At 35.8% G+C, this 24,496-nt stretch overlaps 1 protein-coding gene and 1 long non-coding RNA gene across 6 annotated transcripts in view; one reads left to right on the plus strand and one right to left on the minus strand.

Moving 5' to 3' along the window:
• The window catches only part of LOC131485830 (uncharacterized), a 39,756-nt gene extending 15,347 nt beyond the window's left edge, over nt 1-24,409 (minus strand). The window contains exons 1-2 of one of the 2 annotated variants that reach the window (XR_009249037.1): nt 24,350-24,409; nt 10,651-11,543 (exon numbers count right to left, since the gene is read on the minus strand). This is a non-coding gene — a long non-coding RNA (uncharacterized LOC131485830). The remainder of the gene's footprint in view (nt 1-10,650; nt 11,544-24,349) is intronic. The other variant, XR_009249038.1, reaches the window with a different exon arrangement.
• Nucleotides 1-24,496, plus strand: part of FNDC3A (fibronectin type III domain containing 3A) — a 143,224-nt gene that overhangs the window by 63,436 nt on the left and 55,292 nt on the right. For 3 of the 4 annotated variants that reach the window (XM_058685735.1, XM_058685759.1, XM_058685744.1), the window contains exon 4: nt 15,978-16,054. In XM_058685735.1, the coding sequence (XP_058541718.1) occupies nt 15,978-16,054 (77 nt within the window). Of the gene's footprint in view, nt 1-11,458; nt 11,564-15,977; nt 16,055-24,496 lie in introns of those variants that run through there. The other variant, XM_058685751.1, reaches the window with a different exon arrangement.

Raw genomic sequence — 24,496 nt, forward strand, 5'->3', positions numbered from 1 at the left:
CCCTACTCGTTCTCTTGCTTTCTCTCAAAAATAAACAAACATTAAAAAAATAAATTTTAAAAATTAAAAAAAAATAAGTACCTTATGAAACCAGATTTTGTAGAATCACATTTCAGAAACAACTCTCTTTGAGCAAACTCTAAGCTTCGGCTTTCAACTTCTAATGTTTGGATACTCATCCCCAGTGCCACCCTAACCCACCCTCTTGGGAGGGGAGGGAAACAACATAAAGAGAGGTAAAAGACAAAGAAATAGAAATATTTGCAGCCTATCAAAAAGAGCTAACTTCTTAAATGTATAAGGAACCCTTGAAAATCCAGTAGAGAAATAGGCAAAGGCTAGGAGCAGACCGATCACAGAAAAGGAAAAATAAATAGTTCTTTCTTAAAAGTTTAATACGGATATTCAACCTTACTCATAAGAAAATGCAAAATAAACTATATCGAGATGCTGTCTTCACCTTTCAGATTGGCAAATATCAAAAAGTGTGGTAACTACTGGGAAGGGTGTGTTAATGAGAAATACATTAGTATAAACTGATATCTTGTAATGTCAAAAATGTAAATTTCTCTGAAGCAATTCCACTTCTAATAATTTATCCTACAGATACACTTACACATTTATGAAATGATGTTTGTACAGAGATGTTCATTGCAGCATTGTTTGTAATAGTAAAAGGTTGAAAATAACTTGAATGTCTATCAATAGGGGAGTAAAATAAATTTTGATACATTGTAACAGTGAAATACTGTGCAGCTATTAAGTGAAGCGGCCCTACATGTACCATTTGGAAAGATCTCTAAGCTCTATCATTAGGTGCAAAACAGTGTGTATAGTATACTATCATTTGTATTTTTAAAAGAATATACATATAATTGCTTTTACATGCATCGAATATCTCTGAAAAGATTTACAAGAAGCAAAGAATGGTTGCTTTGGGAGACAAACTGTATGGTTGGGGGACAAGGTTGAAAAGGAATCTCAAACTTGCAATCTAAATATTTCCAAAGTGTTTTATGGCCACAAGCAAAGAGCCTGGGAAGAGCCACGCCTCCTCCCTTTCTCACCTTAATCTCATCATAAATGATCTACTCTGTATTTCCCAGTCTGGTAATGTTTGAAGAGAATGAAAGGGATATGAAGCCTCTATCTGTGTCTTTCCTTTCGTAGGAGTTTTTTCTTCCCTTCATAGTCTTTAGCAAGCCATCAACACAGTGAGTTTTTAATCTCCTTTTTTCCATTTAAGATCATGTTAGCCGGTAAGGACTTGCCCTGAGAAGGATGGGATGAGGAGGATATAATAGTGGCCAAAGGCAAATGATCAAAATACATAAATCATGACAGAAAAATAAGAGCTTATAGTCCATTCTTCTCCTGATGAAAGTTGATGTGTAGTGGAAAAGTATAACAATGTTTTCAATTGTGAAATAGCATTTGGTTCCTACTGTGAAAAATCTGGATTTAAAGATTACCCTTCAAAAAGAACCAGAAACACAACTATCTCAGTAATTTTTATGTCTTCCAAATGTTTCTTTCAGATGATTACTAGTTTTAAAAAAAACAACAACAACAGCCTTAGAATGAAGGAGAGCCCTTACTTTTCCTCTCTTTTTTTAAAAACAATTTCTCATAGGAAATGACATGAAAGTAAATGCCTGAGAGCATGGGAAAGGATCCTTGGCATATTTTCAAGTTAGTCTGATTATGTCAGATTAATGATGATAGAACAAAAAGGTTGTTAAATTTACCTTCAGCTCTCATCTCCCATCAGCTTTCCAGTTCTCCTGGGAAGTGATAGTCTTTGAGGAAAAGGAATGTTAATGTTTAAGTGTAGACACCTAATTTCTTCTCAGAAGACCCTACAAGGAGAATGTGAACATTCTGTGGCAAGCCTCCAGAGATAGGTTCTGTTCCTGTTAGGGAAGTGAAGATCTTTAATTCTAAGAGGGTTAATTCAGGGCGAAGATATTTTGAAAACTTCTATGTAGTTACTCGTGGTAAACCATCTTCTCCAATCCATCTGTAACTATAAAAAAAAATCAATATTTTCATGTCAATAAAACTAAAAATAGGGAAAGCCCAAAGAAGAAATGGTAGTGGAAAAAAGACTCTGAGGTAGCTATGAATTGTGAGGCCATGGAATGTATTGCTCCAAATCTCAATGTAAATGTTATTTGTCAGGCACAGCATTTTATATAAAAAAATAAATGTGGCATATTCTTCAAAAGATCTGTCTACAGTGTGGCTACAGAAGCCATTTTCCGGATAACGCAGTGGCTGGTAGAACCTTAAGACAGGTTTTAAAAGATCTAGACCTTAAAGCACAGAAGATGTAAGGAAATTTAAAGATAAATATATACAGCAGGTTATGTGGGAAATCTGTAATTAAAATTATAAAGCTCAGCTATTATGTAAAAAGAATATCATAACCCTTTTTAACATTAGCAGTAGTGATTTAATGCAGTCTGTGCATGTTGAATGACTGGTCTGCCCTGTTATGTAGGCACTTTTTTTTCAACCTCTGTGGCCTTAATGTTTGATCCTGACAGGATTTGCGTCACTGATCCATATCACTGCCAGTGTGATGTCAGCATGTGGGTGTGCAGTTACTGAGAGATAGTTAATCTAATGTGCTGCAGTAAAATCTCAAGCACTGTTTCCTACTAGAATAACAAAGAATGATTCATCATTGTTCACATTAGACTGATACTAAAAATAGTAGTGTTCACAACCTGCTGCATCCATGCATGTTAATATCACAGCCTTTGTCGCTTTCTAAACAAGAACATTAAAAATAACTTCTTTAGAAACAGGTACTTGACAAATACATCTCCTACTTCAAGTTTTTTATCTATATACAGTTCAATTTAGTGCTAACTAAATTGTACCCATGATATGATAGTCCTTCAAACTTTTTTCTACTTAGTGTGCTTATCACTGATAAATCTAAATGCTTAGTAGCAAATCTAATTATATAAATTTTTAATTAGCTGTACACAGATATATGAAATTACCCATAATTCTGGATCACACTTAGGCCCCTCATTTAAGCAATCCACTTTATCTAACCTTAAAAAAGAATAATGTATTTTCAAGGAAAAAGCCCTTAAATATCTAAACAGTGAATAATGACCTTTAATCTTTTCTTTTTCTTCTGTAACTCTCAGCATTACTGTTCCCAAATTATAATCACCAACTTATTAAATTCCTGGACTCAAGGCCTGTGCTAATTGCCTGCCTCAAGTGAGTGAATGTTGCCAAGTGTTTTGTAGACTTATCAAATAAGCATCTACTATTAATAGGGTGATTTTATTTGGTCCCAGTTTGTCTAGGACAGTTCCAGTATATATATAACTCTCATCTTGGTGTCCAACCAGCTCAACATTTGCTCCAGGGTTTTCATTGTTTAACAGAGTATAATTTAGTGTTTCATTAAAATAAACTGTAATGCGGGATCCCTGGGTGGCTCAGTCGGTTAAGAGTATGACTTCTGGTTTCTGCTCAGGTCATGATCTCACAGTGTTCATGAGTTCGAGCCCCACATCAGGCTGTGTGCTGACAGCACAGAGCCTGCTTGGAATTCTCTCTCCCTGTCTCTGCCCCTCCCCTTCTCTCTCTTTCTCCCTCTCTCTCTCTCAAAATAAATAAAAATAAACTTTAAAAAAAAAAATCTGTAATGCATCTGGTCATCTACCATTTTGTATTTCTGGCTTCTGCCATGACCCCCTCTAGTAAGCAGTATATCCATCTCTTGTTTTCACTTTAACCTATGATTAAATCTTAAAGGCAACTAGAGTAAATTGTTTCTTTTTTTCTAACCCTTACCAGAAGCAAGTCCAGGACGGCAGTTAAGGTACTTAGAAGTAAAGCAAAGTACTTAGATCTAGAGGGCTAGGGTCAGCTGACTCCTTTCAGTCTCCTCATAGTGGTGGCTGCTGAAGTATGTGATGCTGCTGCCCCTACTGGCCACTTGGCGTCATGAGGTAACCATTGGGAAGCGTATAGGTTAGATGAATGTAAAGTACATGCAGGAAATAAAATCTAAATCTCCCTGCCACTGAATATATATATATGGAAAAAAGTCTGAATGGTTTTGTCATTTATTGTATAAATCTATAACTACTTATTATTGGCAGTGCTTTTTTTTTTATTTTGAAGTAAACCCTTTCAGCAACACTGAGCTAAAAAAAAATCTAAATTTGGTTAAATATTTAAAAGAACCATAAATGGAGGCAATTCAATGAGGTTTGTTTGTTGAAATTTGGAGGTAATTGTGGTCCAGTGAACATAATTGGACTGAGATATTTACACATTTCAATAAGAAAAAAATAGAATTATGAATAGCATCTATTTAGCAGAATTTGCTCATATCTTACCAGATGGCACCTAAGAATCAAGAGTATTCCCTGAATATAAATATTGTAGTCTTAAATTAAAATATTATGGAAAAGAGTCAATTAAATGTGTCAACAGTTTCAAAGTTATTAACCATAAAATATAATACTTGCAGGCAGTTTTATGAAAAAATTAAAAATGAGACTATACTGAAAAAAATTTTTCTGTTAAAGACCAGGGATATGGAATTAGAGACACATGTAGCTAACAGATTTACTAAACTACATGGATATGTACTAAAAATAACTGTTCTAACACTATTTTAATATCCAGATATTCAATATAAAGAAGTCTGTAAAATATTCTTTAATTGTACTTGCATGTTTTTAATCAAGCATTTTATTTTTTAACGTTTTTAATAGAGCTTTTCATGCCCTTCAATGTAATAAAAGCAATTTGTCAATCAATAAAGAGCTACATAATTTTAATAATTTTTAGGCCCCTCTTTCACTTTCAGAAGTGTCCTCATTTGGATGATGATAATACGGTTATCCTACCTCTACTGTATTCTCCCTCTTGCATTACCAGAACTTAGCCAGCCTCGAAAACAAATCCTTATCTCTCTTACTACTAAGAGTTATTCCCAAATCCTTGTCCGTAGATTTGGGGAAATTTCACCAGTCTGAGAAATGGGAAAAATAAGGATAATATAGTGGTTTTTCATTAAACTAAATTTATTGAAGTTAAATCCCTTCAGTTTTGAGGTTAAAACATACTTTCTTTATGAATGATGTGGTAATATAGAATAGACTTCCTTCTGTTCTTAATTTCTTTCTTCTTTCCTTTTAAGGTCATAATTTGGTTTAATAAAAAGCTGATTACTGGGGCACCTGGGTGGCTTGGTCAGTTAAGCATCCAACTCTTAATTTTGGCTCAGGTCATGTAGTGACTTTGAGCTCCGTGTAGGGCTCTGTGCTGAGCGTGGAGCCTGCTTAAGATTTTCTCTCTCTCTCTCTCTCTCTTTCTGTCTCTCTCTTTCTGTCTCTCCGTGTAGGGCTCTGTGCTGAGCGTGGAGCCTGCTTAAGATTCTCTCTCTCTCTCTTTCTCTCTCTCTCTTTCTATCTCTCTCTCTCTCTTTTTCTCTCTTTCTCTGCCCCCTCCTCGCTTATTGTCTCTCTCAAATGTAAAAATATAAAAAATATAAAAAATAAAAAAAATTTATTTTTAAAAAAATTTTTAATGTTTATTTTTGGGAGAGAGAGAGACAGAGTGCAAGTGAGGAAGGGGCAGAGAGAGAGAGAGGGAGACAGAATCTGAAACAGCCTCCAGGCTCTGAGCTGTCAGCACAGAGCCTGATGCGGGGACTCAAACTCGGGAATGGAGAGATCATGACCTGAGCTGAAATCGAACACTTAACCAACTGAGCCACCCAGTCACCCTAAAAATTAAAAATTTTAAAAGCTAATTACCTTAATGAGTCCCCAGAATTTGTTTTAAAATTTTACTGGAACATAAATCAAACTACTTGGGAAATACTGTATTAGAACATAAATATAGCTATAGATATCTCTGTTCTATTGATCAATCTTTGTCTAATATCTCGCCTCCTAACTTCATCCAGCTGCCCTCAGCCCCAGTCAATCCAAAACGTACCTGGTTTTTGGATGATCCTCACATTTGCTTACCATTGGCATGAACTGTGTAAAGTAAAACTTTTATTAAATTGATACCTTAATTTAATATAAATAAAGAGGGAAATTATTAGAGAAAGAAAATGCTACTGTGTGGCCAGATCTGCAAGGTGACTAAGGCCCCTAAAAGGGGAAAGAGGAAAAATATGGACAAGCAAATAAGAGAGATTTAAAAGAAAGTTTGACTTGTGGCCAAGAGTAAAGTTACAGGTTCTAATTCTTTGCCCCCCTTATCTTCCTGAGATTATTTGCATATGTCAGTGTCAGTTACTGCTGAGCAAGAGACTCCTCCTCTAGAGGACCTGATTAGTTGCAGATATCATTGACTTTTCCTAGTTTCCTTGTCTGCATGGACATGCATCAGTTATAATCTAAGCTACATGAGCTTAACACATGTTACTTAGGTGTTCATTGAGAACCTGTACCTTAATACTACCACAAGAATCAGGATTACTGTCATGGTCAGAGTCAGTCTTTTGAAGGATTAGATATATATTCGTAGAGTAGAATGAGATATATCTCACATCCCCACTCTTAAATTCATGTCTTAATGATTTGAAACCACTGGGTTGAATGAGTCTGGCTCTTAAGTTTTCTAACATGCAATGACCCAGACATATTACAGTCTAAAAGCAGCCTTAATAAGCACCTGATCTTGGTTATTTGTTGGCAGAAAAAATTTTATAAAATGAAAGTCAACTTTAATTTGCCTTTAACTAGCAATCCCTTTCTGCAAGTCCACTGATTCAGCTGTCTTGCTATCTTAGCTGTTTATTTTGCAACCATTTTTGAGGGTACATTGTTTAAAGTTAGACATTTATTGATGCATTACTGAATTTTATATATGAGAGAAGTCAGCATGGGGTTATACCTACTTTAGTTTTTTCAAGCCAAATCATTGCTATGCTCTATGGCAGTATGAGACATGCTTTATCTGCATTAACTAGCTTGACAATGTGGTTCTTGGTGTCTTAATTTTAATCATATTTCAGTTCATGCAAACCAAAGAGATTTTATGGCCCAGCTCTAGGGAAGACATAAGACCAGCTTCACTCCCTATTTATATTATTTTTTTCTAAATTTTCCCTTTTCTTCAGTTTGTCAGCTATTTTGTTTTGGGTTTTGTTTTGTTATTTTCAGTGGGTTTTGTTTTTTGTTTTTAGCTTTTGTTTTTGTTTCTCTTAAATCTCCTTAAATTACTTTTGGAACAGGTTTGGCTATTAAGTAATTCACTGTTTTCCATATGAGATATCACTCACTTACTAGAAACTTCTTCACAGCAGTTTCAGTGAGATACATTCAGGTACATTTTGCTTTGTTTTTATTCTGTAACTAGCAGATATTTGGGGTGTGTTACATGGGGTCTTCCATCCAAATATTCAGTGCTTTTCTATTTGTAATTTATCTTCAAGTGAATCTTGGTATAATTATGCTGCAATTTTCTCATTTATTTTATAATTTGTAATATTTTTGTTATGTCCTAAACAAGAGACAATATAATGTAATGGTGAAGAACATAAATTTCAAAGCTAGACCACCTAATTCTATTGACAGCTTACTAGATGTGAGACCTTGCAAGCTACTTAATCTCTTTGTATCTTAGTTTCCTTACCTATAAAATGGAAATAATACTTATTCCATATCAGATGGATATTATGCAGATTAAATGAGTTAATATCTGTAAAGCACTTAGACCAGTGCCTGGTACCTAATAAGTGCTTATAAACAAAGTCATCCTCGTGTCACCTAGTGCTTGTATTGACAAACCTACAAGAATGCTAATAGTTAATATGTTAAAACGTTATCAAAAAGTACAAACAATTGCTGTGACATGTCATGCTATTGATTTAAGAGAACTGTCTGCAAAATGTTGGAGAGTGTTTTGAAAATAAAAGGTGCATTTTAAATTTGCTGGAATTGTCATATAATCAGCTAAGAAAGGGAAAATGAAGAATATGGTCATCACTGCATAATGCATTCCTGTAATTGTAGTGTTCTTGATGCATCCTGTTTGTTTATTCCTCTAGGAAAATTGTTTGGTACACATTCATGAATTAACAAGGTATTTAGGACACATAAAATATGTATATCTTGCATTGTCCTTATTATAACTGTAAAGTTCTTGGAAGTATGGACCATGCCACTAATCAATCCTAGGCATTAAAACTTTATGGCAACTGTGCGGATAGTTGAGAATAATTAAGATGGAGAGCTAAGTCTTGTTAGAAGCATTAGAAATAATGAAGACAGCTGAAAATACTGAACAGGACAGAAATAACCAGTACAGCAAAGAGCTAGTGGAGTATGGAATGGAAATTAGATCAAGAATAGCAGTGGACGGGGCGCCTGGGTGGCTCAGTCGGTTAAGCATCCGACTTCAGCTCTGGTCATGATCTCCCAGTTCATGAGTTCAAGCCCCACATGGGGCTCTGTGCTGACAGCTCAGAGCCTGGAGCCTGCTTTGGATTCTGTGTCTCCCTCTCTCTGCCTCTACTCCACTCATGCTCTTTCTCTGTCCCTCTCTCTCTCTCTCTCAAAAATAAACAAACATTAAAAACTTCTAAATTAAAAAAAAAAATGGAAGTGGAGTGGTAACTTTGACCTCGTGAAGGGACAGTGATTCTGCTGAAAATAGAAGAAAGAGGTGAGAAAAGTTTATAAGTAACATTGAAATAGTCAATTTCATGTTGACATACATGGTTGAGGTGAGGTTGGGGGAAGTCCTTAAAGGGTGGTGGAGATCTCTGATAATCACTCTAAAAAACAGGATAGGCGATTAACCAGGGATAAATTCCTAAAAGGATTCCTGAGCAATGCTGATGGCTAAGTTAAGGTTGGAGATAACTATGTTTATAAACATGACAGTCTGAATGTCATTTGATTTCTACAGTTCAGATCTAAGAGAAGAGAAGTTAATTATTTCATTAAAATTAGGGATTTGGAGGGAGGGGGTGTAAAAGAAAGACATCGATGGGAAAGGAAATCAGGCAATGAAGGTAGCGTTCAATCAGGAGGAAAGGGAAATCATAAGAAAGAACAAACATTGTAGAACAAAGAGAAAACTGGAGAGATGAAAGATAGATGTGGTGGCCAGATACTGAAACATGAAAGTTGGGATTTCAAAGATGAGATTGTAGAATTTTAAGTGATAAGTTCCAAGATGTATCTTTGCAGATGGGTTACTAAAAACAGAATGGGAGAGTTCATGAAAATTTGAGGCTAAGATTTTTGGACATTAAAGTCATTGTGCTGATGAGCTAGAGTAGGATAGAAGGGAAAAAACTGTGAACATGGTGCTGCCATAGTTCTCAATAAATGAGAACAGCAATGAGAAGTGGTAGAACTTCATGTCCTATATTTATATGACATGATCTCAAGGAAGAAGAAACTTGAGCCTGAAACTGGAACAACAGTGGTAATGGGAAGCAGCCTTGGAGTATCTGGAGACTGCCTCAGGAGAGAATAGGAAGCCTCTACTCCCAGGGACTGCTGGCAAAGCTGTCCTGGGGGGAGCCAGGTTTCATTTCAAAGAAACACATTAATAGGTGTTCTGTGAAATAGTTGAGAATATAGGGGAATTTACTTATAATGGGGGGGGGGGGGGGGAGGTTCGAATGAACACAGTGGAAAGACCTGAAAAGATCATCAGTCAAAGAAAAAGTCAAGAAATGGAAACAGAGCTGTGTGAGAACATGAGCAAAAATGAGGAAGTGGGCTGAGGGGCTTGCCTTTTGTTTAAGGACTGGAAATCAGAGGTATGGTTAGATTTGCTGAGAGGCTAATTTACAAGCAGATTCTGTTGAGACCAGGACTCTCTACTCTCAGGCCTAGTTCTTCAAGGCAGCCTTGCCTTTTAGTAGGAACTTTGAAATTAACAACTACTCTTTGCCACTTTTGAGAATAGTCTGTTAGTATCATATCTCCTCTGGAGTCCCTGGCATGTATTTATTGAAACCTATTTCTCCAGTAACCCCTTGCTAGTTCTTTTCCATCTTCTTGGGAGAGGAGGCTTTGAATGTGGTGTACATAATTTTTTTAAATATAGCCTTCTTATTAGATAACCCTGACTTTGCCTCATTGTGTGCCCTTGGCAAGATACTTAACTGCATTCTGCTTCGGTTTCCATACCTATAAATGATGCCTACTTCAGTTATTGTGAGGATTGAGTTAACACATGTAAAACACTCTGAATGATACCTGGCACATACTCTGCAATATATAATTGTTTTTGAAAACATGTAGTAATCATAATTTTATTTATAATAATATAACAAACAAATAATAGCTATCATTTGTCGAGGAAAGAGAAATCGTTATGAGAAAGAACTACTCAGTACTTTAAATACACCTAATTTGAATCTCACAACAGTGCTACAAGGTTGATAATTTTAACCTTTTTACGGAAGGAAACAGACTAGAAGAGCAATAAATTGCCTTGCTAAAAAATATTGAAGCTTTTATTAAAACTTAAATCTTCTGTTACTAAATATATTTTCTTTCCACTGGGCAACTTGTAAACAAATCGCAATCATTATCATTACTTACACATTTATATTAACTATTAACACATTTCCTTAGCTTACATAGTACCATAAGTAATGAAAAGACCTCCAAAAGTTCTTACAGTCTTCTCCTCTCTTGTAACAACATCTTTGGTCTCTATGGGAGGTTGGGTAGGGTGTTCTGAGCCTGAATCACGGCCTGTCTTTGAAGATTTCATCAACATGAGTGACAATGCCATCCATCAGGCATCTGTATTAATGTCCAGGTTAAGTCTTAAAATAAACATACAAACAACAAAACAAAATCAGAAATAAAATGAAACCAACACTTAAAGTGATACCCTTTATTAACTTGAGAGGCAAATGCCAATCTGAAACATGAATCCCATGTTTGAGGAACACATTGATCAAGCCTATATTCTATAGACCATTGTGTGCTGTGGGCATTAAAGGTTGAGCTTGGAGAGTGGATCAAGTTACAGAAGGACATTTCAGAGCAAACCCACTAAATTACTAAATGTTATATGTATCTTAAACTTTCTAAATGGAGGTAGCGGTCTGGATAATAAAAACCATTAGAAGATAATGCCTGTGATGTTACAGGAGATAAATGAAAACAAATGCCTGTGATGTTAACAGGAGATAAATGAAAACAGAGTACTGTTTTACATCAGATATGTATTTCTGTATGTGTATTTTAATGAGCTTTTGAGTTACTTCAGGAGGAAGTCTGAAAGATCCTCAAATTCGAGGTGGCAGCAGTAAAAACCATTTAATCATTTACTATAGCCTAAACGCTGGCGGCAGGAATGTTTGCTTTTTTTTTTTTTTTTTTTCCTCTTCCTTTTCCGCGGGTCACTGCAAGTCACGTGATGAGTATCACATGACTCGGTCAAAGGATCTTTTCCTCTCGCTGCTTGGGGGAAAAAAAAAAAAAGCAGAACCGTTCTCCAATTAAAGCTGTTAACGTGTACTACGCTGTTTCCTTGTTGGATTTTCTTGTTCTCTGCTGCTACTGTAAAAACAAAATGAGTGGTAAGATTTGCTGACTGTTTTTGAACATTCTTCTTTCATTTTAAACATAGAAAGCATTGCATTAATCTGAAGTCATGCCGTGTGTGTGTGTGTGTGTGTGTGTGTGTGTTTTCAATAGATGCCAAATGTATCGCAGTGCAAATATTTTAAATTGTGGCCATGTAGTTACAAAAAGATTAGACTCTGTTTGGAGATAGAATGATTTTGCATTCCACAGAATATTATTTTCCAGCGCCTTTATTTCACTAGGTTTTCTTTTTACCGCTAAAATCTGAATATTGGCATCAGATTATTTGGAAGCCATTGTGAAAGCTTGGAAGCTCTTTATAAAGAGAATGTGTAGCACGTCAGCAGCCCGTTGCATTTTAAGAATTTAAATTCAAATTTGCAGTTTCATCAAAAAAAAAAAGCCCTCTTAAATGTGAATGTATGCTAATAAAAAAATAAGAATTAAACTTGACGTAGATGAAATATCGCCTTTATTAAATCATTGATGGCACTTTTTAAGAAATGGAGGTGAGGGCTTCTCAAATTTCTTAAGACAATTGGTGAATAGAATTGTTTCCTCTTTTAGGTTTTGGAATAGGTAATATGCCCCTAAAAATGATTAATAGCTCTATGATTTGAGGTAGATTTTGCTTAGGTCATATAGATTATTAAGGAGCTGCTGGGTGTATCTACAGTTGTTCAGATATAGCTTCTCTTCTACCAGATGTTCATTTAATGGTACAATCTGTAACAGACTTGGCTTCTTTATTGGAACAGAATACCCCCTCACTGCATTTAATAAGGGTTTGTAGTTAATCTTTTAGTACTTTCGATATTTTATTCCAATAGTTCTTTCAAAAGTATTGTTGAAACTAAAGAGGTAAACACTTCCATTAGTAAGCATGCAAGGTTTTAGGGGTTTAGACAGGAATATTCCTGTCCGTAGATAGGAATAGCAACTGAAGTGGTGCTGTAAATATTGTAGTTCTAAATTTATATTTACTATGTTTATATAATGGGACTTAATGTGTTCATTGTTGAATGTTGTTTCACACCAGTATTTTAGATACTAAATAGGGTATTCATGAATTGTCTTAAAAAAATTAACCATGTCACATTTCTGCCTCAGGATAAGATTATTTACTTGCTAGAGTGAAATGATTACTTCATAGAGAAATGAGTTAATCATTATTCCTGGACTGCAACTAGTAATGTGTTTTCTGCTGGTTTATTTTAGGTTCGGTTTGTTTTGTTGTTTTCACTATCAGACTTAAATATAATTAAAGAATAAAGTAGAATTTTGTACTACTAAAATATAAGTATGAAGTAGTTTTCAAAGTATATGGTTTGAACTGTAACTGTGTAGTATTTATATATTAATATTTTTAGTAAAAAAGGGCAACCCAAAGCAACTGTGTAGTTCTGCAGTTTTAAATGTAATCAGCAATAACTTATTTTTTACTCTGGGGGCTAAAAAACAGCAACAAAAACTTATTCTAATGACTTGATTTAAGAATTAATTTGAGGGCCTCCTGGGTGGCTCAGTTGGTTAAGCATCTGACTTCGGCTCAGGTCATGATCTCACAGTCCGTGAGTTCGAGCCCCGCGTCGGGCTCTGTGCTGACAGCTCGGAGCCTGGAGCCTGCTTCAGATTCTGTGTCTCCCTCTCTCTGACCCTCCCCATTCATGCTCTGTCTCTCTCTGTCTCAAAAATAAATAAACATTAAAAAAAAAATTTTTTTTTTAAAGAATTAATTTGACAGGGATGCCTGGGTGGCTCAGTCAGTTAAGCATCTGGCTTTGGTTCAGGTCATGATCTCACAGTTCATGGGTTCAAGCCCTGCGTGGGGCTCTACTGACAGCTCAGAGCCTGTAGCCTGCTTCAGATTCTGTGTATCCCTCTCTCTATGCCACCCCCCCACCCCCCAACCACCACTTGTGCTCTCTCTCTTTTTCTCAAAAAATGAATAAACGTTAAAAAAAATTAAATTTGACATGTGAAAGGAACCACAGCCCCTGGCACATTTGGTAGAAGCTCAAAAAATACTAATTTCCTTTACTAAAATTGCAAATAGAATTTTCAGTGAATTGTCCTAGTTCCCAGCTAAATTTCACATGCTATAAATAATACCTACGCCAGTACTCAGGTTTCAAAAAACTAGTTTACTGTAGTTTTATATGAATTAGCCAATAGATGTAAACCAGCATTATTTTAAAACTATTCTCATTTTCTGTTGAGTCCCCCATAGAGAAGTTAAAAGGTAAGTTTTGGATGAAGCCTTTCTGGCCTAGAGGTATAAAGCCCCTCACACGTTTTATTTTGTAAATTAATTGGTTAATTTTGGCTTAAATGTAGGAAAATTTTGTTCTTTCTTACTCTTTATTTTTTTAAGATAATGAAGAACTTTATTTTCCTTAGAAACATTGGAGCATAGTTCTTAAGTCTCAAATTACATCAGTTGCACTAATGCATAGTATTTAAATGTTCGCTAAATATGTTGTACAGATATATCCTTAAATGAAACTGCCTGGTTTTCGATCTTTATACTACCATTAGGGCAAGCTTAACCTCTCTGCCTTGATTTCCACATCTGGAAAATGGGAATAGAATGATTGTAAGGAGAAAAAACAAAAAACACTTAACACATAGTCAATTAGTTTTAGCTATGTATAATTAGCTATTCTAAGAAAATATTCTGAACAACTTCATATATTTGGTGGGCTTGTCTTGGATGGGAAGATTATTTTGTTGAAAAAGTTATTTTTATAGTCATATAGAACATAATTTGGTAGTCTGCCCCCCGCACAGGCACGTACCTATACGCTCCTTACTTCCTCCTAACCACTTGAGTCTTTAACCTTTTCTCTCCCTTCCTCTTCTTTCTTTTGTCTCTCTCTTCCATCTTCCACCTCTTTCTTTCCCCGCCCCCCCACCCCATTTCAGCTTTCTTCACTCTCTTGTCTTCTTCTTTACCCTTCCCTTTCTCCTGTTATCTCTTCCTTCTTTGCCCCCTCCCCTCCTCTTATGCCTGTATTTCTCCTCCATCCCTTCTTTTCTCCTCCCTCCCCTTAGCATTTACCCTCATGTACCCCCCCCCCCTTTTCCTGCATTCTCTTTTCTCTTTCCTTCTTACCACTCACTTCCTTTCCCCTGTCCCCACCACGAACCACTTTGTTGTTTGGTTGTTACTCCCCTCCTTGCCTAAGAGAGGAGAGTGGTTGTAATCTGGATTTGCTGTAACCTCCATGCTCTTCATTCTGTTTTCCTGAAGTATGTGTAATGTTACCAGTGAAATTTATTTCTTTTCTGCCCTATGATTAAGTTTTTTCTCCCTTTTTTTTTTTAAATAATTGATACCCATTATATGTACTCTGCAGGTTGAAATTCCACATATAAAAAGAACTCTTCCCCCATTACATTCTTCATTAGATTCTTGGGTACCTTTATTCCGAAGAAATGAGTGAGGCTCTTTGATAATGTTTAATCTCAAGTTATTAAAAACTAGTGGGTGAGGGGACAATGCAGTCTAAAGTTACAAGGAGAAAAGGATCTGAAAGTGAGATGCTTCTTTCAAAAAGTCGCATAAAACAATATTTGAGTTACTAGAAAAAATAAACACATTTTACAAATGTGCCTGTTTTATCCCACAAACATTAAGAGAGGAGATAAATAAGATAATCTTTATGAAAGTTATCTGGAAAGGATAACAGTAAAAATGAAATAAAATATAGAATGAGACAAGCTGAATTTTCCTTTTTTTTTTTCCCCCCCCAGAACTTTTGACTGTAAGAAACAAAAATTGTTCCTTGGCCAAATATGCATGTATAGGATTTTTCTAACTGTTCTCAAACCTCCACAGACCTGACTTACACATTACACAAGAGGCTTTGAACATTAACAAAGCAAATCCCAAATATCTTCTTCCTTTTACTGCTTTTCCCTCTTGACTTTTTTTTCTATTGTTTTTTCAAAATATTACTTTTTATATTTTTCACTGATTTATATGCACAGTTTAGTTTGATTCTGGTCAGTGTTTCTGAATTTGCACAATCATAAGATTCACTAGGTATATTTGTAGAGTAAATACACTGACTCAAGACCCCACTGTAAGTATAATAAATGGGAATCTCTAGAAGAACCTGGAAATTGATGTTTTAGAAAGCTCCCCAAGTGGCTGTTGTGATCACCAGAAGGGTTTCTGGTGAGAAATACAACTGCAGGTAAATAATACTCATTGTACTTTATAGGATAAACTTTTATGTTTTATAGCAGGTGAATCATCTGAATTTCTTTTCATAGTAACACAGTTACTGTTAATTTGAGTGTTTAGTTTAGATGAAGTATTCAAAGTCTAACTCAAATTGTTTTCAACTTTAGCTTGCTAAGTAATCCTGGATTAACACATCATTTCTGTGATCCGTTCAGGTCCTGCTCAGGTTCCAATGATGTCCCCAAACGGTTCTGTGCCTCCTATTTATGTGCCTCCTGGATACGCCCCACAGGTATGTTTTTATGTTCTTGTTATATCTACATAATAGGGATCATAATGTTATTGTTTTGACTTTAATTCAGATAAAAAATACCATTTCAGTACTGAAGCTTAACCCAGTACAGTATATCTTTGGTAAGCCTATTTCAAGTATTTTTTTTTATATTTCTTTTTTTTTTTTTTTTTAACATGTATTTATTTATTTTTGAGAGAGAGAGTGCATGAGAGGTAGGGGCAGAAAGAGATGGAGAGAGAGAATACCAAGTAGGCTCTGCACCGTTAACGCAGAGCCAGATACAGTGCTCAGTCCCATGAACTGTGAGATTGTGACCTGAGCCAAAATCAAGAGTCAGACACTTAACACACTGAACCATCCAGGTGTTCGTATTTCAAGTATTTTAGTATGTTTAGTATATTTGGACAAGAGGAAAAATTCAGTTGACAGCATCATCATTTGGTCTTGTCTTTGGGTGTGGAATTATAATAGGAAATTAATTCTAGAACTTTATTTCCCTGAAAATGTGAATAATGTAAGTAATATCTTAAGGTTTAAAGGGCCTACAGTAACATTGTTTTAAATTAATCATTTGTTTAGAAGTAATCCTAGACAGTGTTCCATCCTTATTCATGTCTCAACAGACACCCATCATAATTGTGTGGCACATTGTGGTACATAGAAGAAAATTTAGACCTATAGACCTACAGCTGTAAGGACTAAGGGAATTAGTATCATCACACACCTAATAATCCTGTCCTATGTATGCATCACTTGGGAAGCTCCGACTTAAAGAATAAGATACAGCTAACTTATTTGCACAGGCAAACCAAATTAAATTGTAAGGTCTCAGGTGTTCAGTATCTTCTGCTCCTGAGATTCTGTGTAGTCTGTACTCATTGTCTCAAATACTTTTTGGAAATACTCAGTTTCTTTTTTTCGCACTAGAATTTACACTTGAAATTTTCTTCAGGCCCTCTCTTACTTCCTCCCTAATTATGTCAGAATATTGGTAGGATATTGTGGTGGATTCACTGTCCTTTCTGTGAAGCCCCATACTATGAATGGCAGCATAAGAAGACAATTCTGGTGAAGAGAATGGAAGTAGTATGAGAGTTAGAGTCAGAAAAGCTGGATCCATATCTTATTTCAGACTTTGCTGGCTGCATAGCCTTAGACAAATCAACTTCCTGAAGTCCCTGTGCCCTAACTGTAAGATGACATGACAACATATATGAGATAACATTTGAATAGTATTTGTAAGCTTTTCAGGAGCTGTCTCTATTTTTGTTTGACATATTGACTCTTCAATTTATTGTAGTCTGCATTCTGTCTATAGTATCCTGCTAAATCTGCTCTCTGATACGTACCAAACTCAAAGCCTTTTTTCCAACATAATCCTCTTTGACCCCTAAACATTTGACACCATTGTTAGGATTTACCCTGGATTTCCTTGACATAATGCTGTCCTGATTCTTTCTGCTTTTCTAATTGTTCCTTCTCAGACCTTTCTCTACTTACATAAAGACCATATCTGGTCTTTTCTCTCTGGTGTAGTTCAGTTCAACAAGCATGTATTGAATGCACCATGTACTAAGCTCCGTATTTGGTGCTAGTGATATAAAGATGTATTTGGTGCTACTGACAATTTATTTTGGTGCAACTGAAGAGTATCCTGCTGTTCTCTCCAGTAACAATACCTTTTATTTTTATGGCAAATTCCTACCCTTCTCATTTCATTTAATCATGACCTTCTAAAAGTTGATTTCCTTGAATGTTTCCAGGTGCCTCTCCTTTTGGGTTTCATGGCAGACTATGTATATCCCTCTTTTGATGAATTTCTCACACTGCTTAATTATTTTTCTCTCCTGAGAAGATCATGAACTCTTAACAGTTCCTGTACTTAGCAGTGTTCAACAAATATATATTGAGTGCTCATATATGTCAGGCAGTCTTCTAGATAATTATGAAATACCCATGAATAAGAGACACAGATCTCTGTCTCTGTGTAGTTAACATTCTTGTGGAGAGAAGAAAACAATAAGCATAATACATGGATAAATTATGTCATGTGTTTGGTGGTAAGTGATGGGGTTAGACAAGGAAAGAAAACAGAGCTGGTTACATTTTAAAATAGGGTAATCAGAATAGGCATCATGGGAAAGGTGACATTTGAACCAAGTGTTGAAGGACAGGTAGGAGTTAGCCATGTATTTTGGTGGGGTGGAAGAAGAGGATTCTGAGAAATAACCAGTGCAAATGGCCCAAGATGAGAACATGCCTGGAAATGGCAAGCTGGTCACTCTGGCACTACTGAGTCCTCAAAGTAGTATAGTAAGTAATGAGGTCAGGGAGGGAACAGGACCAAATCATATAGGACTCATAACTTTATTTCCTCCATGCTGAGAACAGCATCAGTCGTATAGTAGGGACCCAATACATATTTGTAAATCAATCAAATAATCATCCAAATTGAGGTTCTTTAGCTTTATTTAGGCCAAGAGCCACTAAAATAATTTTCTTGTATTATTTCTTTTATCTTCTCATTTCTGTACCTATAAAGTACCTTTAGTTAGCTTGTTCACTCAATGAAGTCTAGATTTCTTGACATAAATAAGGTCTTACACAGTTCTGTTTTAGTATGTGTTTGTACCCCTCTCTTGGTATGTCTAATTGCATATCCATTTTTGCAGGCAAGTATCCAAATCACCCCAATAAAGCAAATATTGCAATAAAGGAAGTCAAATGAATTCTTTGATTTCCCAGTGCACATAAAAGTTACATTTATGGAGCGCCTAGGTTTTGAACCTTTGACTGTTGATTTGCACTCAGGTCATGAGCCCAGGCTCATGGGATTGAGCCCTGCTTCATGCTCTGCACTGAGGGTGGAGCCTACTTAAGATATATTCTCTCTCTCTCTCTCTCTCTCTCTCTCTCTCTCTCTCTCTCTCTCTCCTTCTGCCCCTCTCCCCTCACCTCTTTCTAAAATAAAAAAAAAAAAATTATGTTTACACTATATTGTAGTCTGTTAAGTGCACAATAGCATTTTGTCTTAAAAAGTGTACATATTTTTATTTAAAAATATTTTGTTAGAAAATGCTATCATCTGAGCTTTCAGTCACTTGTAATCATTTTGCTGGTGGAGGGTCTTGCCTTGATGTTGATGGCTCCTAACTGATCAGGGTGTTGCTTCCTGAAGGTTGGGGTAGCTATGGCAATTTCTTAAAATATGACAACAGTGAAGTTTACCACATTGATGGACTCTTTTTTTTCCACTAACAATTTGTCTGTAGTATGTGATGCTGTTTGATAGTATATTTTACCCACAGTAGAACTTCTTTCAAAATCAGTCATTTCTCTTAAACTCTACCACTGCTTGCTTCATAAACTAAGTTTATGTAAAATTCTGAATCTTTTGTTGTCATTTTAACAGTCTTTACAGCATCTTCATCAGGAGTAGATTCCATCTCACGAACTCACTTATTTTTGTTCATCCATAAAAAGCAGCTCCTTGTCCATTAAAACTTTGTTGTGGGATTGCAGCATTTCAGTCCCATCTTCAGGCTCCACTTCTAGTTGTGGTTCTCCTGCTGTTTCTCCCACCTCTGCAGTTACTTCTCCACTGATGTCTTGAACCCTTGAAAGTCATCCATGAGGGTTGAAATCACCTTCTTCCAAACTCCTGTTAATGTTGGTATTTTGACCTCTTCCCATGAATCATGAATGTTGTTCTTTTTTTTTAATCATGAACATTCTTCATGGCATCTAGAATGGTGAATCCTTTCTTGAAGGTTTTCAATTTACTTTTTCCAGATCCATTAGAGGAATCACTATCTATGGCAGCTATAGCCTTACAAAAAGTATTTCTTAAATAATAAGACTTGAAAGTCAAAATTACTCCTTGATCCACGGGCTGCAGAATGGATGTTGTGTTAGCACACATGAAAACAACATTAATCTCATTGTACATCTCCATCAGAGCTCTTGGCTGACCAGGTGCATTGTCAGTGAGCAGTAATATTTTAAAAGGAATTTTTTTCTGAGCAGTAAGGTCTCAACAGTGGACTTAAAATAATTCAGTAAACCATGTTGTAAACAGATGTGCTATTATCCAGGCTTTATTGTTCCACTTATAGAGCACAGTAGATTTAGCATAATTCTTAAGAGCCCTAGGATTTTTGGAATGGTCAATGAGCATTGGCTTCAACTTAAAGTCACCAGCTGCATTAGCCCCCAACAGGAGAGTCAGCCTGTCCTTTGAAGCCTTAAAGACAGGCATCAACTTCTCTCTAGCTGTGGAAGTCCTAGATGGCATTTTCTTCCAATAGATGGCTGTTTCATCTATGTTGAAAATCTGTTGTTTTATTAGCCACCTTCATTAATTATCTTTAGCTAGATACTCTGAATAACTTGCAGCTTCTGTATGGCACTTCTGCTTCCCTTTGTACTTTTGTGTAATAGAGATGGCTTCTTTACTTAAACCACATGACCTAACCTCTCCTAGCTTCAGACGTTTCTTCTGCAGCTTCCTCATTCCTCTCAGCCTTCTTAGAATTGAAGAGAGGGCTGTACCCTGGATTAAGTTTGATTAAAGGAAATGTCGTGGCTAGTCTGATCCTTTATTCAGACCACTAAAACTTCTTCATAGCAGCAATAAGGCTGTTCGCTTTCTTACCATTTGTGTGTTCACTGCAGTAGCACTTTTAATTTCATTCAAGAACTTTTCCTTTGCATTCACAACTTTGCTAACCGTTTAGTACAAGAGGCCTAGCTTTTGGCCTAGGTTGGCTTTCAACAGGACTTCCTTCCTGAACTTAATCGTTTCTATCTTTTTATTTAAAGTGAGAAACTTGTGACTCTTCCTTTCACTTGAACACTTAGAGGCCATTTTAGGGTTGTAATTGGCCTAATTTCAATATTGTTGTGTCTTGGGAAATAGGGAGACCTGAGGAGATGGAGATAGCAGATGGGGGAACAGCCGTTTGATGGAGCAGTCAGAACTCACAACATTTATTAGTTAAATCTGCCATATTATGTGGATGCAGTGCAGTTCATAGCACCGCAGACAATACAGTAGTAATATCACTGATCACCTTAGCAAATATAATAATAATGAAAACGCTTAAGAGGTGCCTGGCTGTCTCTGTCAGTAGAGCACGCAACTCTTGTTCTTAGGGTCATGAGTTCAAGCTCCACATCGGGTGTGGAGCCTACTTTAAAAGAAAGAAAAGAAAAGAAAATGTTTGAAATATTGTGAGAATTTCCAAAATGTGACACAGAAACTCCAAATGAGCAAATGCTGTTGGAAGAATGGCACCAATAGACTTATTTGCCATATGGTTGCCACAGGCTTCCAGTTTTTGAAAAAATGCAGTGTTTATTTGCAAAGCTCAGTAAAGCACAGCACAATAAAACAAGGTATGCCTATATTCACACGCTCACCTGATATTTTCCTTTCTCCATGGTTTTGTTAAAGCCATTGTCTGAGGAATGCTACTCATTTGCTCATTTCTGCCTATAGAAAATCTACCCATGCTTGAGGACCTAGGTCAAATTATTTGTACCACCTCTTAGTTATATATTACATGCCACCAGTATTATAATTGTGGGATTTTATGGGATTTTACATTCCTTCAGGATAGGAGCTTCCTTTTAACTACTTTTGTTCTAGGAATAACTCAGATGCGGTTGATATTTCATAAATATTTGTCAAATAAGTGAATAAACTTAACAATAATCTTACTGGAAGGATTATGTGAGGCTAGTGGGGCTACTATTATCTACCTTAATTTAAGATTAAGACTGTGTCTAGGAAATGTATCATTTTCAAGTACACAGGGCTAATCAAGAGACAAAAATCTATAATCTCATCATTATGGAAGTAATCTAAGTACTCACTATGCAAAACTGGATTCTAGCATTTTGACATCACTGTCAAAATAACCCCCCATTTCCTAGCATCCACGATTTCTAAAGTTAGAAAATAGTTATTAAGAGCCAGGTTCTGGGCACAGCTAAGCACTTAGTAATTGTCCAAAATTTGACACATAAGGAAACATAATTTTCTTAGCAAATATGGAACCTGGGAGTTGAGCCAAATGTTAAGACACATAAATAGCTATAATAAGTATAGGTTGCATGTGGCTCAGCAGGAACCAAATGGCACACATGCTAAATGCGTGAATCCCGGAGCACCTCACCTGGGTGGCTCAGTTGGTTAAACATCCAGCTTCAACTCAGGACATGATCTCATGGTTCCTGGGTTCGTGCTCTGCATCGGGCTCTGTGCTGACAGCTCAGAGCCTGGAACCTGCTTATTCTATGCCTTCCTCTCTTTCTGCCCCTCTCCTACTCACACATGCGCTGTCTCAAAAATAAATATAAAAATAAATAAATAAATAAATATAAATAAACAAATAAACATAATTTTTTTAATTTAAATGCATTAATATTTGTCATCTATGGCCTTCTTTTAGACTTTTATGCAGTTATCTTCTTTTTTTGCAACAGGTTTCATTGCCTCTAATCCCTGGTATATGTATGTGTATCTTTTGGTGAAAGGCAGCGATCTAAAGAGGGCCAAAAATGTATGTTTGCTGTGTTATCATATAATTAAAGTACATACTAATAGGATTCAGCAAATTTATGCATCCTAAAAAGTCAGGTCAAGCAAGTAAGGACTACAGAAATAAAAATCCAGTGTTGGGATTGTTTAGCTCTTTTGCTGAGGAAATAATAATATTAGATACCTTAGAGCATATTGGGGCAGAAAAGTAAAAGGTCCCAAAGGTACATAGATCTTAATTTAAGATTAAGATCAAGATTTTTTTTTTAATTTTTTAATATTTACTTTTGGGAGAGAGAGAGCACAAGCAAGGGAGGGGCAGACAGAGAGGGAGACAACAGAATCCAAAGCAGGCTCCAGGCTCTGAGCTGTCAAGCACAGAGCCCAACACAGGGTTCGAACCCACGAACCAGGAGATCATGACCTGAGTCAAAGTCAGACGCTTAACTGCCTGAGCTACGCAAGATTAAGATCAAGATTAAACAAAAGTACTTACGGGAAAAACATATGAAGAAATTATGATTTACCTAGGGTATATCAGCCTTTAAATTTGTGATGTTTGCACCAATGGCATGCCCCTATTAAGTTTAGAAGCACTTCAGATATTAACTCATCATTTACTCATACATATATTTTAACTTCATTTTTAACAACATTAGGGTATCAGTAACTTAAGGAATAATTGGTTCTGTTTTTCTCATTTGATATTTGCAAAACCCAAACCTATTAATGTTAAAGTTGCTAATATCGTACTGTACTTCCTCTGTATTCTTATTCAAGACTTCTATATTATTGTTTATTTTATAATCTTTGTACTTTATTGCTCTATACTTCAGCATTCTACTCAAAAGTAATGGGAACCTGCATTTATTCTGTTTACCTTAAGTTTTGAAAAGAAGGTTGCTATTATAAAAATGTAAAATGCCCTTGCCTTGAGAGGCATAGAGTTCCTAAAGACAGTTTTCCCCCTTTGCCACTAGTGAACAAAAATAGTTCTTAAAATAGTCACTTAATTTTTAGTTACATAACTTATATTGTTGGGTCAGAAAATGAATCCTCATTTTCAGAAATCATTACTTTTTAAAAAGCATTTTTTATTAACCATGAAACTATATAAGATACTGTCCAATATGAGAGACCTAAAACTAGTGAAAATGATATGCAGAAAGAAAAATTGTTCACTAGATTCTTAAATATAAAGGAACATTAATTTTACGAACAAGCTAATAGAAAATAGAAAATGTATTCAGTGATAATGCATAAGTATAGTTGTATATTTTAAATATATATTTTTCTGATCATGATTATGTAGAAAACTTGGAAAGGGTAAGAATAGGGCAGGAAAAAGAATTGCACTGAATGTTATAACCTAGAGTCACACTCTGTAAACATGTATTTCCCTTTAGCCTTTTGATGAACTACAAAATTACAAACATAATTTTAGACATAACCTTAATGAGCTTTATAGTTTAACAAGAAAGGGAAGCTTGTGAGAGACTGACCTGCTTCAGCAGAAGCAGAAATATGTGCCAACTGAACTAAGATATCAAATGGGGAAACAAAAACTATAAAATTCAAAACACAAAGCAAACTCAGACACAGAAAACAGATGGTGATAGGAGTAGAAGGAACTTAATTTACTGGCAAATTATACTAATTTAGAGACCTGAAGAGCATTGCAGCACAGAATAACACTTGATATTTTAGTGATGAAATTAATGATTTATCAAGAAAAGATTATAGACTACCTGAATGGGATGCCTGAAAAGCAGCATCAAAAGTTCTCTCCTGCCTTTCTTTAATGACCCCCCTGTTTTTTTATGGAATGTGTGTTGTTATGGTGATGAGAGAGTACCTGACAGGAAGGGGATTGTAGATCTCATAATGTGGGGAAA

Source organism: Neofelis nebulosa, chromosome 1, assembly GCF_028018385.1.
Source record: "Neofelis nebulosa isolate mNeoNeb1 chromosome 1, mNeoNeb1.pri, whole genome shotgun sequence".
NCBI classification, from domain to species: Eukaryota; Metazoa; Chordata; class Mammalia; order Carnivora; family Felidae; genus Neofelis; species Neofelis nebulosa.